This window comes from Tripterygium wilfordii, chromosome 3 (assembly GCF_013401445.1).
Source record: "Tripterygium wilfordii isolate XIE 37 chromosome 3, ASM1340144v1, whole genome shotgun sequence".
In the NCBI taxonomy this organism is placed as follows: Eukaryota; Viridiplantae; Streptophyta; class Magnoliopsida; order Celastrales; family Celastraceae; genus Tripterygium; species Tripterygium wilfordii.
In genome coordinates, this window is record NC_052234.1 from 13,642,055 (window position 1) to 13,656,206 (window position 14,152).

General features: G+C 38.4%; 1 protein-coding gene across 4 annotated transcripts; it reads left to right on the forward strand.

Annotated features, from left to right (window-relative positions):
- Nucleotides 1–236: 236 nt before the first annotated feature.
- LOC119993543 (E3 ubiquitin-protein ligase PRT6-like) lies at nt 237–14,074 on the forward strand. 4 transcript variants are annotated; one of them, XM_038840741.1, is made up of 20 exons: nt 237–553; nt 1,226–2,317; nt 3,625–4,847; nt 5,009–5,152; nt 5,442–5,685; nt 5,772–6,494; nt 6,726–6,917; nt 7,060–7,757; nt 8,367–8,418; nt 8,529–9,168; nt 9,870–10,075; nt 10,201–10,739; nt 10,827–10,931; nt 11,172–11,238; nt 11,380–11,457; nt 12,110–12,178; nt 12,376–12,473; nt 12,558–12,647; nt 13,566–13,615; nt 13,790–14,074. In XM_038840741.1, exons 1-17 carry the CDS (start codon nt 485–487, stop codon nt 12,448–12,450), a joined length of 6,216 nt encoding a protein of 2,071 aa, XP_038696669.1. In that variant the 5' UTR covers nt 237–484; the 3' UTR covers nt 12,451–12,473; nt 12,558–12,647; nt 13,566–13,615; nt 13,790–14,074. The 4 variants fall into 4 exon arrangements, with proteins under 4 accessions (XP_038696669.1, XP_038696661.1, XP_038696655.1 ...); XM_038840727.1 differs by having other exon boundaries at nt 238–553; nt 12,558–12,657; XM_038840733.1 differs by having other exon boundaries at nt 13,566–14,074.
- Nucleotides 14,075–14,152: the final 78 nt, after the last annotated feature.

Consider the following 14,152-nt stretch of genomic DNA (forward strand, 5'->3'; position numbering starts at 1 on the left):
AGAGTAATGGGCCGCTGAGCCCGTATATTTTTGAAACAATTTGGGTAAAGAAACAAGGGAATATAAAGAGGGAGTAGGAAATAAAACCAAAAAATAAAAAAAAAAAGAAAAAAAGAAAAAATAAAAACTGGTGAAAATCAATCCACGGCAACAAAAGGTAAAAGTGTAAAACACAAATTAAACGGAAAATAAAATATTGATTTTAATCTTTTATCCAATCAACAATAAGCACGATTGTTCGGGAGTCAGTCGGTGAAACCGCCATAAAAAGGCGAAGGCGCAAGATGGGAAAAAGGAAAGGAAATGGAAGTCTATTTCTATTCCATTGAAGAAGAGTGAAGATCGAAAATAAAACAAAATTAGGGTTCAAAGGCTTGTGGACTCTGATTTTGCGCAGAGCCAAACAGAACTGGATATTGAAGGGCGCTGGTTGAGGTGGTGTTCGTGTTGCTTGGATTTGTTGTCCTTTTTGTGGAGTTCTGGTATGAATAACATGGATATAGATTCTCCTCCAGAACGGAGCAATCTCAGGCCTCTTGATCGAATTATAGGGGTCTGACTCTGCTTTTCAACCTTTTAATCTGATTATATTGTTTTTTCCTCTTAAATTCCTTGAAAGGCGTGGATACTAAATTGTGTGGATGGTTATTTTGGGTTGATCCAATGAAGAACATGATCAGCTTTTTTCGTAGATCCTCTTTTTGGTTATTCTTCAGTTAACGTCTGCTGTTGAAAATGTGAAGAAACCAAGTTGTTGAATTTTGGGATTGTTGTATGTGAGAATCATGTAGCAAAACAGTAACTAGCGACTCAACTGGTTGCATTATTGAGCTCAATTTTATTTGTATTTTTAATTATTTTTGGTTTTTTCTTGTCTTACTAGGAAGAGAGAATAGAATATGAAATCACTTGTCAGTTATAGCTTGTTCTTCTGTTTTCTGTGGGCGAAGGAATGATGGGCAAATAATGCACTTTTTAAAGCTTTATTTAACTGGGAAAGCTTTGAGAGTTGACTCAATGTATGCAATTCTGGTCGAATCAAGTCTATGCAATTCTGTTTTTAGTGTGCATTTTTCAGTTGTATTCTGCGTGTGTCAGTAGTTTGCTATGATTGGCAATAATAGCTTTTCACTGGTCATATGAATACTATCACTTGCATGCAAGCTATATATGCTGCTTGTGGGGGTTCAATTGCTTACATTTTTGTTTCTCTATTCTACAACAGAGACTTGCTCTCCTTGGAGTTCCTGGTAAGTATCTTGGAATGCTCCAAGAGGGGATAGTTGCTTTTGCCATTGGGAACCCTTCCCACATACCAGAGCTGGTAACTGCCATCTTACCTGCTGATGAGGAAGTGATGGAGGTACTCCAGGAAGCTAAGGCAACGCCTAAGAAAACCTTAGTTGGTCCTACCATGAAAAATATATTCAGGGAAAGCATGATTTGGTTGCAGTGGCTGATGTTTGAGGGTGAACCGCTTAAAGTGTTGAAGGATCTGTCTAAAATGAGTGCTGGGCGTGGTGTTTGTGGTGCTGTTTGGGGGAATAATGATATAGCCTACAGGTGCCGTACATGCGAAAATGATCCAACATGTGCAATCTGTGTTCCATGTTTTCAAAATGGGAACCACAAGGACCACGATTATTCTATTATTTACACAAGTGGTGGTTGCTGTGATTGTGGTGATGTCACAGCATGGAAACACGAGGGATTCTGCTCAAAGCATAAAGGTACGGAGGTGATAAAACCACTTCCGGAAGAGCTTGCCAGCTCTGTGGGTCCTGTCTTTGATGTCCTTCTTGCCTGTTGGAAAGAAAAGCTAATTTCTGCGGAAAATTCTACTGCAAGTGACCGTGATGTTATGTATAAGTATGCAAATGAGGTAACCTTTGCGATGGTTGAGATGCTTTTAGAATTTTGCAAGTATAGTGAGAGTTTGCTTAGTTTTATTTCCAAGAGGGTGATCTCATCGGCTGGTTTATTGGATATTCTGGTGAGGGCGGAGAGGTTCTTGAGTGAAACTGTTGTGAGGAAACTTCACGAGCTTCTCTTGAAATTGCTTGGAGAACCTATTTTCAAGTATGAGTTTGCTAAAGTATTTTTAATTTACTACCCCTTCATTGTCAATGAAGCCATTAAAGAGAACAGCGATGATGTTCTTAAGAAGTATCCTCTGCTATCTACTTTATCTGTGCAAATCTTCACAGTTCCCACCCTTACCCCACGTCTGGTGAAGGAGATGAACCTGCTGGGCATACTATTGGAATCCTTGGCAAGCATTTTTGTTTCTTGTACCGGAAAAGATGGCCACTTACAGGTGATGCTTTCAGTTCATTTATTATTTATTGGATTGAGTTGTTAGTCCCCGTGCTTCAATTTCTGACCCGATTAGATGAATAAGTAAATACATACCTTATTGCTGCAAGAATGATAGACAAAACTATCAGTTCTTCCCAATGGATAATTTGGATTTCTTTCTTTTTCTTGTACTGTACTTCCGTTCCTTGTATTATTTTTTTTTATCCATGTGGCTGACAAACATATTTGCTTTGTGCTTTATTTTTTTCTTTATGCTTGTTGTTGCAGTTTGAGCTCGCTTTCTTTTCTTGTTGATTTTGTCTTAAGTCCATCAATTGAAGCTCAATTGCTTAGGTCTCTGAGTCGTGGATGACAAGATTGGGAGAAGCCAACTCCATATTGTATTTGGGTTTGTCAAATTAGAATTATGTTCCCGTGGCCTGGTTCCACAGAACTGTAAAGCTGCTTTGACAATTATTATAGTGGGTATAAATTATTAATTTATGTTCCATCTTATTGCTTCAAAATCATTATGGAGGTTCATTTTTTATACTGCTTGACAGTCTCATCTCCCTTTGTTTTATCTCTAGCAACTGCTGCTCTCCTCTGTGTGTGTGGGTTTTCGTTAGTGTGTGCATATCTATGGACTCTGGTGGATAGAGTTTTTTTCCTCATAAAATAAATTTTAAGCAAGATATAAGTGATAAAAAAGGTGGCTTACTTTAAATTATTTTTCTTATGGTAGTGGCAATCATAAATCTTTCTTCCTCTTGATGCGAAAAGTTTATGAAATAACATCTGAAATGGACCTGTCAAGAGCAATTTCTCACTCGCTGAGCAAAATTGTTGTTTTGTGGGGTATTATCTGTTTCGATTGTATTGTTATTTGGGAACTAAGTGCTAGATAGTAATCGTTTCAGCGCAAAATTGATTAGAAGTATAGCTGCAATGTGGATTCTAATCCCACATTTCAATATGAAAATTGGGCATCAATGTGAGTTCTTATTGTAAGCAAGGTTATTCTCTGTGTGAGCCTAGAAACCAGTCCAAATCGAAGTCTGACCTTGAGCTGGTTATGTTTGTAAATCAGATTTTCCAGTGTGGATGGTATAATTAGAAAATTTCATTCTTTTTTTTTATGATTCTTACTGTGTTATATGCTGAATATGATTGATGGTTTGTTGTATTTAGATGATGTTTTTAATGAAGTGCTAATTAAAAAATCTGGGTATAATGGTACATACAACTAAATTGAATGGAAGAAGAAGTTGATAGTTGCCCGTTCCTTCAGTTTCATGTGATGATGTCTCAATTTTTTTCTTGCAGGTTTCTAAATGGGGAAATTTATACGTGGCCACCATTCGAGTGGTTGAAGACATTCGGTTTGTTATGAGCCACTCTGTAGTGCCCCAATATGTAATTCATATGCAGCGAGATGTCTTGAGAACATGGATGGGAATTTTGGCCTTTGTCCAAGGCATGAACCCTTTAAAAAGAGAAACTGGCCTTCATATAGAAGAAGAAAATGAACATGCAAATTTGCCTTTTGGTTTAAGTCATTCTATTGGCAACATTCATTCTCTTTTGGTGGATGGAGCATTTTCTGAAGTTATCAGCGAAGAGACAGTCGACGTTTTATTTGGCTCGTGTGAACCAGATAAGGATGATGGAGATCGCCTGAGGCATGCAAAAGTAGGACGGCTGTCCCAGGAAAGTTCTGTATGCAGTGCAAGTGGGAGGATCAGTTCCTTAGCTTCTGGATCAATGGTTACTGCATTTGAAGCTAATTCTTTTTTTCATTGTCTAGTTCCTTCATCTGTAACATGGTTGACCTTTGAGTGCTTGAGGGCCATTGAGAATTGGCTGGGAGTTGAGAATACATCAGGTTCTTTATCCAATGTATCTCCAAATTCCAGGAGCGTCTCTGGTGGCAATTTTATAGCATTGAAGAAAACATTATCTAATATAAGAAAAGGGGAATCTATATTTGGTAGATTTACAAGTTTGGGTGATGGTAATAGTAGGCAAAATTTTTTACCACGGCTTGGCAGTTTGCAGACAAATGTTGAGACTGAAAATTTAAGAAGTATCAAGTGCGGTGAGAGTGATTCAGTTGTCCGTGGTTCTGCAGGTTCTGATGACAGTGCAATGGAAGGAGATTGTGCTGCCAGAGAAGTAGATGCCTTGCATGTTTTGAGTTTTTCTAAGTGGCCTTACGTAATTTATGATGTTAGTTCGCAAGATGTATCCATTCACATCCCATTACATCGATTTCTTTCCATGCTTCTACAAAGAGCATTGAGAAGGTGTTATGGAGAGTCTACAATGCCAGATATAAGTAGTGCTTGCTCTACAAATCAATCATCAGCAGTCTATGGTGACTTTTTTAAGCATATGCTTGGTGGTTGCCACCCGTACGGTTTTTCTGCCTTCACTATGGAGCATCTGTTACGGAACCGGGTATTTTGTGCTCAGCTTCATGCTGGAATGTGGAGGAAAAATGGGGATGTCGCCATTCGATCTTGTGAGTGGTACAGATCGGTTCGCTGGTAGGTTTTTAATTTGCTAAGTTTCATATCCTGCTCTCCTGGATTGTTGTTTGCCTTGTCTTTTTGTGCTCGTGATTTCTGTAATGATTCTATTTTCTTTTTCATGTTGTGGGGCTCTCCAAGCCAGTGTTACCTCACTCAGGATAATTGATCTATTGCAGGTCTGAACAGGGCTTGGAGCTTGATCTATTCCTTCTGCAGTCCTGTGCTGCATTGGCACCAGTCGATCTTTTTGTCAGTAGAATTGTGGAACGATTTGGACTGTCAGATTCTTATCTTTCTCTGAATGTTGAACAATCCAGCGAGTATGTACACTTCTCCTTTGTTTGCTATCATTTCAAAGCATGGTGGTTGTGCCAATTTTTATGTACATGCTTCATTTTCGAACTTTCCATTTAAACCTTCCACTTTTATAGTGGGAGTTAGGACTGGGGGAGATTCGAAAAAGTGACATTTGCCCCTCAATGCTGTGACTCTTTCTGGTCCTGCATGGTTTTTTTTGAGAGGGGGGGGGGGGGGGGGGGGGGGTTAATGTGTTTGCTTATTTATTATGCTATAAATGTTTACGATGTGATACTGAGATATATTTTCCAGGTATGAACCAGTTTTAGTGCAGGAGATGCTCACTCTAATTATACAGATTGTTCAAGAACGACGATTTTCTGGGCTTACGAAAGCTGAAAATGTGAAAAGAGAGTTGATTCATAAATTAGCCATTGGAGATGCCACCCGCAGTCAACTGGTGAAATCCTTGCCTCGTGATTTATCCAAGTTTGAGAAGCTCCAGGAGATTTTGGATACTGTTGCAGTCTACTCTAATCCATCTGGCTTTAATCAGGTTATGATAACCTGAATTGGTATGGTTCTTTGTTTGACAGACATTTTGGTATGTGTCCTGATATATGTATCTTTTTTTGGTTAAAGGGAATGTATTCACTGCGGTTGGCATACTGGAAAGAACTAGATCTGTACCATCCTCGTTGGAACTCAAGGGATCTGCAAATCGCAGAAGAAAGATATATTCGCTTCTGTAGTATATCTCCATTGACTACTCAGCTGCCAAGTTGGACAAAGATATTTCCTCCTCTCAAGGGTGTAGCTAGAGTAGCAACTTGTAAAACTGTCTTCAAAATCATTCGTGCTGTGCTATTCTATGCTGTTTTGAGTGATAAGTCAAGTGAGATGCGTGCTCCTGATGGTGTTCTTCTAGTGGCATTGCATTTGCTCTCATTAGCTTTAGACATATGTATTCAGCAGAGGGTATCAATCGAGGAGTCGTGTTATATTCAGGATTCAGCTCCAATTATCGCTTTAGCTTGTGAAGAAACTTGTGAAGGATTGAATTCTTGTAATGGTGACCAATGTCTGTTGTCACTTCTTGTTTCATTAATGAGGATGCACAAGAAAGAAAATATATCTAATCTTTTGGAAGCAGGAAATTGTGACCTTTCTGCGCTAGTTGAAAGTTTGTTGAAGAAGTTTGCGGAGATTGATACTGGATGCCTGACCAAACTGCAGCAACTTGCACCTGAAATAGATATTCATTTATCAAAAACTGCCTTGAATGAGGAAAAAGCTAAGTTGGCATCAGCTTCTGATAGTGAGAAATGGAAGGCTAGAGCTCGAGAAAGGCAGGCTGCAATATTGGTGAGATGTCATTCTTCATTCTTGTGTGTGATTCTATGATTTTTTTCAACACTCAAAATATTCACCCCCTCCCCTGTTCTGCTGAACAAAGGAATAGGATATGACTGTTCGTAATCATGTTGGTAGGATTGGTGATTGAATGGAATTGCAGTCAGTCTGATTAAACTGAGAATCAGAACATCTTTGCCAGGTGTCATTTATTTTCTTAGGATTTCATTGTTGGTTGTGCAGGAAAAAATGAGAGCTGAACAGTCCAAATTCTTGTCAAGCATCAATTCCTCTGAAGATGATGGTTCTACTTCCGAAACAGAAGCAAGTAACTCTCATGTTGGACAAGATTTGGAGAACTCTGGGCAAGATGTATGTTCTCTTTGCCATAATACAAATTCCAGAAGTCCTTTATCTTTCCTGGTTCTTCTTCAGGTAACCAACTTCTAATCTGTCTGCTGTCATTTGAGATCATCATTGAGTTTTTTGATACCGACATGCTCTTGTATTATTGTTCTTCCATTACTTGCTATCAAAGTCTACAAGCTGACGCTTACTTTTTTTTTCCTCGGACAAGAAATCTAGGCTTCTGAGCTTTGTTGACAGAGGTCCCCCGTCATGGGATCAAGTTTTTCATTCAGACAAGGAGCATATTGTTGAAACTACTAACAGAATGTCTGATCAAAAAACTATTAGCAGGATACCTGATAACTCTGGAACAAATTTTTTGTTAAGTGAGTTGGGAATGATTTCGTCTACTCAGTTGGCACAGCTTGTAGAGAATTCCATCAATGAATTTTCCTCTTATGGGCATCCCGAGGAAGTAATTGCTATTCTTGAATATGTCAAAGCTGTGTTTCCAACTAATGTTGGAAACATTCAGGTGCCATGCTTGTCTAATGATGGAAGGGATAGAGGCGTAAATACCCTTGACACACTGGAACAAGATATATATGTTTCCATACGTAGAAATATGTGTGATACCATGCTGACTGAGACACTTCCTGTTGCTGAGGGTGGTGGTCTGGGAGTAAGCAAGAATGCTGATTCTGCTTTGGTTGGAAAATATGTGGCTGCTCTTTCTGGAGCGATGACAGAATATCCTTCAGCTTCTGAAAATGCTCAAAATGATGTGGTTCCAGTAGAATTCACCTCCGAGGTTTCAGCATATAGTGGATTTGGTCCTGTAGATTGTGATGGGATTCTTGTGTCTTCCTGTGGGCATGCTGTCCATCAAGGATGTCTTGATCGTTATATGTCATCGTTGAGGGAAAGGTATATCGGAGAGAACTGAACTTATATAACTTTTTCGTGATTGCTTGTTATTCTCGTTCTGGATATCTTAGTTTAAAGTACACTTTGATTTTTTGCTTCTAATTGAGTGAGGATTCTCTCTAATTCTAATATGGATTCTTGCAGCCAATCTAACATTGATTGGGATAACAGCTCTGATGATGATAACCAATTTAGATCTCTTGTGCAATGCTTTTAATCAGTAAAAGGAAACATTTCATGCCAACAATGGCACCAAATGGTGTGTCGCCTGAAACCGGGAATTGTTGGGCAAACTATAACTGGCATATGCAAACATACATTTCTACAAACCCCCCCCCCCCCCCCCCAAAAAAAAAAGAAGCTATTTGCGATGGGTTTGTTAGCCGATTATCATTGATTATTTGAAAATCCTTAGCCATCCGTGATTTTATCTTTAAGTGCCATTATGAGCCTTGAAAGTGCCTCCAAATCCTATGAGATTTATTAGATCATCTGGGCTTTCTTTCAATGTGCGAGAGATCTTGATTGTTTTATTGTATTCGTGAGGTTCCTTTCTTGTGTGCATATTGGTGACAAGGCTTACAATATGCTTGTAAATTGTTCAAGCAGACATGTAAGGAGAATTGTCTTCGAAGGAGGGCATATTGTGGATCCAGATCAGGTATGAATCTGCACCAGATTTCTGTTAATCTCTAATTTCTCTAGGAGGTGGACTACATTCTCCTTTCAATGAATATGACCCATTGCACTTCTCTCTCTCTCTCTGTTTAGGGGGAGTTTCTCTGTCCTGTATGTCGCCAACTGGCAAATTCTGTCTTGCCTGCATTACCTGGGGACTTCCACGAGATCTTAAAGCAGCCTACGCTTTCAACTGTTAACTCATCTTGTGTTCTAGGCTCGTCAGCTACATCAGTTGAGGAAAATGAAACCCTATTGCTTCGTCAAGCTTTGTCACTCTTACAATCTGCTGCCACAGTAGTGGGCCAGGGTGAAATTTTGAAAGCTTTTCCACAACAAAAAAGTGAAAAGATGAAGCCCAATATCAAACATGTGTCTCGCCTACTCACCAAAATGTATTTTCAGAACAAACAGGACAAATTTTCAGGTTCTTCAAGGGTAAGCCATTCAATGATTTTGTGGGACACATTGAAATCCTCTCTTATTTGTTTGGAGATTGCTGCTCGTTGTGGAAGGACTAGTCTGAGTCCAGCCTATGGCATTGATTCCTTGCACAAGGAACTCAAATATTGTAGCGGGTTTGTATTCTCGCTGTTACTCAGAATTGTCCAAAGACTTAGGAGTCAGAATTCTCTCCACGTGCTTCAAAGGTTTAGAGGAATTCAGCTCTTTGCTGACTCTATTTGTTCAGGCATTTTGCGGGATTATCCTAATCACAAATTTGGACGAGGAGGTGCAGTTACTTTTTTGTTTTTAAAAACTTGTTTGCATATTTCTACTTTTAAAACCTTTACAAGCTTCAAGTTTTTTATCTGAAAGAAATCACTGTCCTAGCTTTAGATAATATTTTTAGCTTGCTTTGTATCTTCTAGAGTTTGATTTGTATTATGTTTCCGTCAAGCAATGTATGTTAGTGGAAAAACTGTGATCCCCTAGGTAAATAACGCCAGCCAGAATTTGTATGTCATTTTCACCATGAGAGATCTGCAACTCTTAAAAGAGTTTTGGAGAGAACGCTCTAGATCAGTTTAGCTGCTGCTAAATTGGGTCTATTGCCTGTTTCTAGTTCTGTATGTTTTTTTGTTTGTGCATGAGTTACTTGAGGATTTTGCATCAGCTGAAAGAAGCTATTTATTCAGTCATCCTCAAGTCTGCCCTTAATACTAAAATTTTCTCTTCCCAATCAATAACACTAAAATAAAATCTCTTTAAAAGAGAAGCATATTAGCACATCATCTGCACTTGATCATCAATTTTTAGACGTTCCTACATTTTCTTTAAATTTTAACCAACTTGTTAGTTACATGCTGTGCTTCGCAGTAGCATATTCATATGTTTTGTAGCAAATCTTAATTGATGGAACTAATAGTGGATCTCTAAAAAGTTTATTTTGCCTTTATTATCAACTTACTAACAGAAAGCTCTGCTTCCCAGGTAGTATGTTATCTATCTTAAAGTATTCGGAGGATGTATTATTTCCTGATGTACAGTTCTGGGATCGTGCGTCAGAACCTATCCTTGCTCAGGATCCATTTTCATCATTGATGTGGGTTATCTTTTGCCTTCCATTCCCTTTTATATCATGTGAGGACTCATTATTAACCCTTGTGCACATGTTTTATGCTGTCTCTGTAGCTCAGGTGTGTCTCTCTCTCTCTCTCTCTCTCTCTCTCCCTCTCCCCTCAGCATGTGTGCATAGGGTCCCCCTTTCTTGCCCAGTGGGAAAATATGTAGTTCGATTTTCAATTTCTGAGTGATGATGCAGGCCATAATAACATATTGTGCAAGATATCCGGACAAGATTAGTGCACAAGTTTTTCATGATTGCCTGATTGCTGACATTTCCAAAGCTTTGGGAGAATCCACATGGGTTCAGCAGTATTTCTATTCAAATTATATTGACTCTGGTTATGATGTTGGCAACACTATTCGTAAATTGAGTTTCCCTTTCTTACGGAGGTGTGCATTGCTGTGGAAATTACTGAAGTCTTTTGCCTCAGCCCCGTTCTGTGAGGGCGATTATGCTGCAGATGGGTTTTACCATGACAGTAGCGACAAAACAGAGAGCGCAGCTGGTGAGTTGGTGGAGCTTAATAAGATTAAGGAGCTGGAGAAGATGTTTAAGGTTCCCCCATTGAATGCTGTTCTGAAGGATGAAATGCTACGGTCCTTGGTTAAAAAATGGTTAAATCATTTGCGCAGTGAGTGTGAGGATTATGGTTTTCAATTTGTTCTACACTGCACACCTGCAGTTCCATTTAAGTTAATGCGCCTTCCTCATATTTACCAGGACCTATTGGAAAGGTTGTCTAAATATTCAGATACTTGTTTTTAGGTCCCCTTTTCTCTTGTAAGTTTTTTAAATTCAGTGGACATTTGTTCTTTCTTTAGGTATGTGAAACAACTTTGTTCTGACTGCAAGTCTGTTCTTGACGAGCCTGCATTATGCCTGCTGTGTGGTAGATTGTGCTCACCGAACTCGAAACCCTGCTGCAGGTTTATGTTCCATCCGTTTTATTTATTATCAGTACATATTGCGTGCATAATAAACCTGCACGTGCACACATGTTCTGGATTTAATATGCTGGTTGTAGTTTTAGACTTAATAATAATAATAATTCGCACACAGTTTATGGCCTGTCGTGTATGTCATATATTGTTAGAATATATTTTCATCATGAAGTTCAATTAGCTAGGTCACAAATTTGACAATTTTATTTTCTGCTTCATTAAAAGGAAAAATGGATGCAAAACTCATGCAATGTCTTGTGGTGCTGGGACTGGTGTATTTCTTTTGATAAGGGTACGTTTATGACTACTCTCTCTTCTTATATACTGGACAGTTTATTGCTTGATGCGCATATATTGGACTTGTAGTGTTGTGTTTTTACTATCCCTTTCTGTTTGCCTTTTTCTGGAGGTGACTAAATAGTTTTCTTGACAGAGAACTACAATTCTTCTACTAAGGTGTGCCCGTCAGTCTCCTTGGCCGTCACCTTACTTGGATGCATTTGGTGAAGAGGTAGGTTTTCTACTCAGAATATTACATATTGGAAATGCAAGGAAGAAATGTACTTTAACTCCACATGGTGAAACAAAAACGTATGATCTCCGAGGGTTTTGAGATAAATAATTGGGCACATGTTTAGGAATTGCTTGGGGCTTTAATCTTTATAGCCAAATCTTTAAGTTTGAATCATTGGTCGTATGGATTGCTAGGACTGCTCCGTCTTGATATCGGATATTATGGTTTATTGGTAAGGTTTTATCATTGTCGGGAAGGAATCCTTTAAAGTTTATGTGGGTAAGGTTTGTTTTAGCTTTTCGTGCTAATGTAAACTTGAACTATCTGTAGCTGCTTCACCGATTTTGGATACTTATGTAACATGGATAAGGTTAACTTTCACTGAATTTCAATTTGATGCTGAGAGCCTTAGTTGAGTATGTGGGATGTTCCGCCTACTATAAATTTCGAAGCATATGTTATCTCATTGTAACTCAAATGTATAGTTGCCAGCTTGATATTTTACAGCCTTCTGTTTTTTTTTTGTTTGTTTTTTTAAAGTTGGCTCGTTTAGTGGGAAGGGGTCTCTTTTCTGTAACGGAAAAATCTAGCATGTTCTAATTGGTCTTTTTCCTCCTTTTATACATTCCTTGTACCGCTCTTTCTGCAGGACATTGGAATGCAGCGGGGAAAGCCACTTTACCTGAATGAAGAGCGTTACACAGCTCTAACACATATGGTGACGAGTTTTTCTTCTTCTTTTTATATATCTTTTTCTTATTGGTTTGTGTCTGGATGGGAGAGAGTTTGTGTACGTGTAATGTGTAAACGACAAAGTTGATAAATGATTGGGACATTTTTGTTATGCTGTAGGTTGTTTGTGGACAACTATTTCATATCATTCATTGTATTGACAATCCATATTTCATGTGGTAGGTTGCTTCTCACGGCCTTGATCAAAGTTCTGAGGTTCTTGGTCAAACGACCATTGGGACTTTCTTTCTCATTTAGTGTGGATATGAAGCTTGTCAAAGGTGGGATTTTTTTTTTAATGTTTATGCTTCCCCATATTTGACTGTAAGTTTGTAAGTGCTGATTGCTTTATTTCAAATTTACAGGCGGCAAAATTTTCCGAATCACATACTAAAAGAGTAAAAAAAAGGTTCCGGGAGCGCTCAGTTGTCAAATTGTTTATGGCTGGATAACTGGTGCGTTCAGGTCAGATTGCTAGATTTATGTATTGGTGACTTGTTATTTTTATCTCCTCTTGTTTAGATAAATCTTATTTCTATCTTCTTGCTTTAACATTATCATTCCAATGAAATAAAGTTCTTTTTTTCATGGGGTTCATTCTTCAAAAGAACCCCAAGTCTCTGTCCTGTGGCTTCTTGAAATTTTGGATGAATCTCATTTGAAAGTTAGACAAGTCACATGCACAATGCTCCATAGGGAGAGATGAGGTCTAGGAAAAGAAAGATGTACGCTGCACTACAGCTACACTGAATAGATAATCTGTTTTCAAGATAAGGACTTGTAACCACTAAGTTTTGGCAAAGTAATTTTACATGCAAGCCCGTGTTCACCATTTGGCAGATGTCTTATTCAGAAAATATAATGAAGAAATAGAAGATAATAATGACTTTCTGCAGAGGGACAAATGCGCTAATTCAACGATCAAAATTGAACTAGCCAGGGGATTCCTGATTATAGATAACTTACTTTAGTTAATAATTCTCCAACTGTCTTGGCAAATACTGGACTGGATGTAGTATTCTTTTTTTTTTTTTTTGTATGTAGTACTCTATTACTATGATATGCAGCCTGCTCCACTCTGATTTAGTTAGCAATGGTAGCGGTTAAGGTTGTTTATATGGTGGCCCATTGCACTCTGAATGGCGCACAGTTGTCTGGCCACCCTCTCTTATATACACGTGCATCTTTTTGTAGTGTTCTTGGCAAGTATTTTTGTACTAAGTTCTTGTTCTTTTACCTGTATATCATGAATTTGTAAGAGTTATTCAACTTCGCTCATAGTTTTCTACAGTTTTTTGTGCTGCTTGCAACTTGGAGAACATGTTATCATCAGTGGATTTTACTAATTTAATCACGTCTCATCATCTTGCCAGATTCTCTGCATGTCTTCTCCTCGAATAGAATGTGCTTTCTTGTGGAGAAGGTACACTGTCCAGTTCCATCTCTGTCACTTTTACAGAAAGTTTGTACAGTTCATTGAATTAGGAAGGACACACTGGCTGCTATTTGAAACAATAAAAGTGGTTTATTCTCATCACTTCGAATATTTACAACAGTTTCTGGCTTTTTGTAAGCTTCCCTTGGTTTTGGACAACAGGTACAGCAAATTGCAGCGAGTCACCTTTTACTAATATAAACTGTTACAATTACCCTGGGGAGTTCGCTTTGGGCTGCATTGATGTTACTCGAGGAGCTGGAGTGAGCATCAAAATCTCTTGTATATTGCATTGTTGTTTATAGAATGCACTTGTAATAGTTTAGTGGTTTGTCCGCATAATCAAAAGAATTAAGAAGGTGATTCGTTTAGTCTGATGGTTGGGTAGGTTTTTTTTCCCCCTTTCCATATGATTATAAAGAATTAGCTTAGAAACTGTTTTTCTCATTCAGATGGCATACAATGTGGATTGTGAATGTGCGTCTTGTTTGTATGATTTATTATTGCACATGCTCTGTTGTTTGG

Bases quoted from the DNA above. Each gene is read 5' to 3' on its own strand.
- LOC119993543 (XM_038840733.1), top strand. From the start codon at position 485: ATGAATAACATGGATATAGATTCTCCTCCAGAACGGAGCAATCTCAGG. The intron at 5,153-5,441 runs GTATGTACACTT...TATATTTTCCAG, and splicing joins AATGTTGAACAATCCAGCGA to GTATGAACCAGTTTTAGTGC. The intron at 7,758-8,366 runs GTATATCGGAGA...TTGTTCAAGCAG, and splicing joins ATGTCATCGTTGAGGGAAAG to ACATGTAAGGAGAATTGTCT.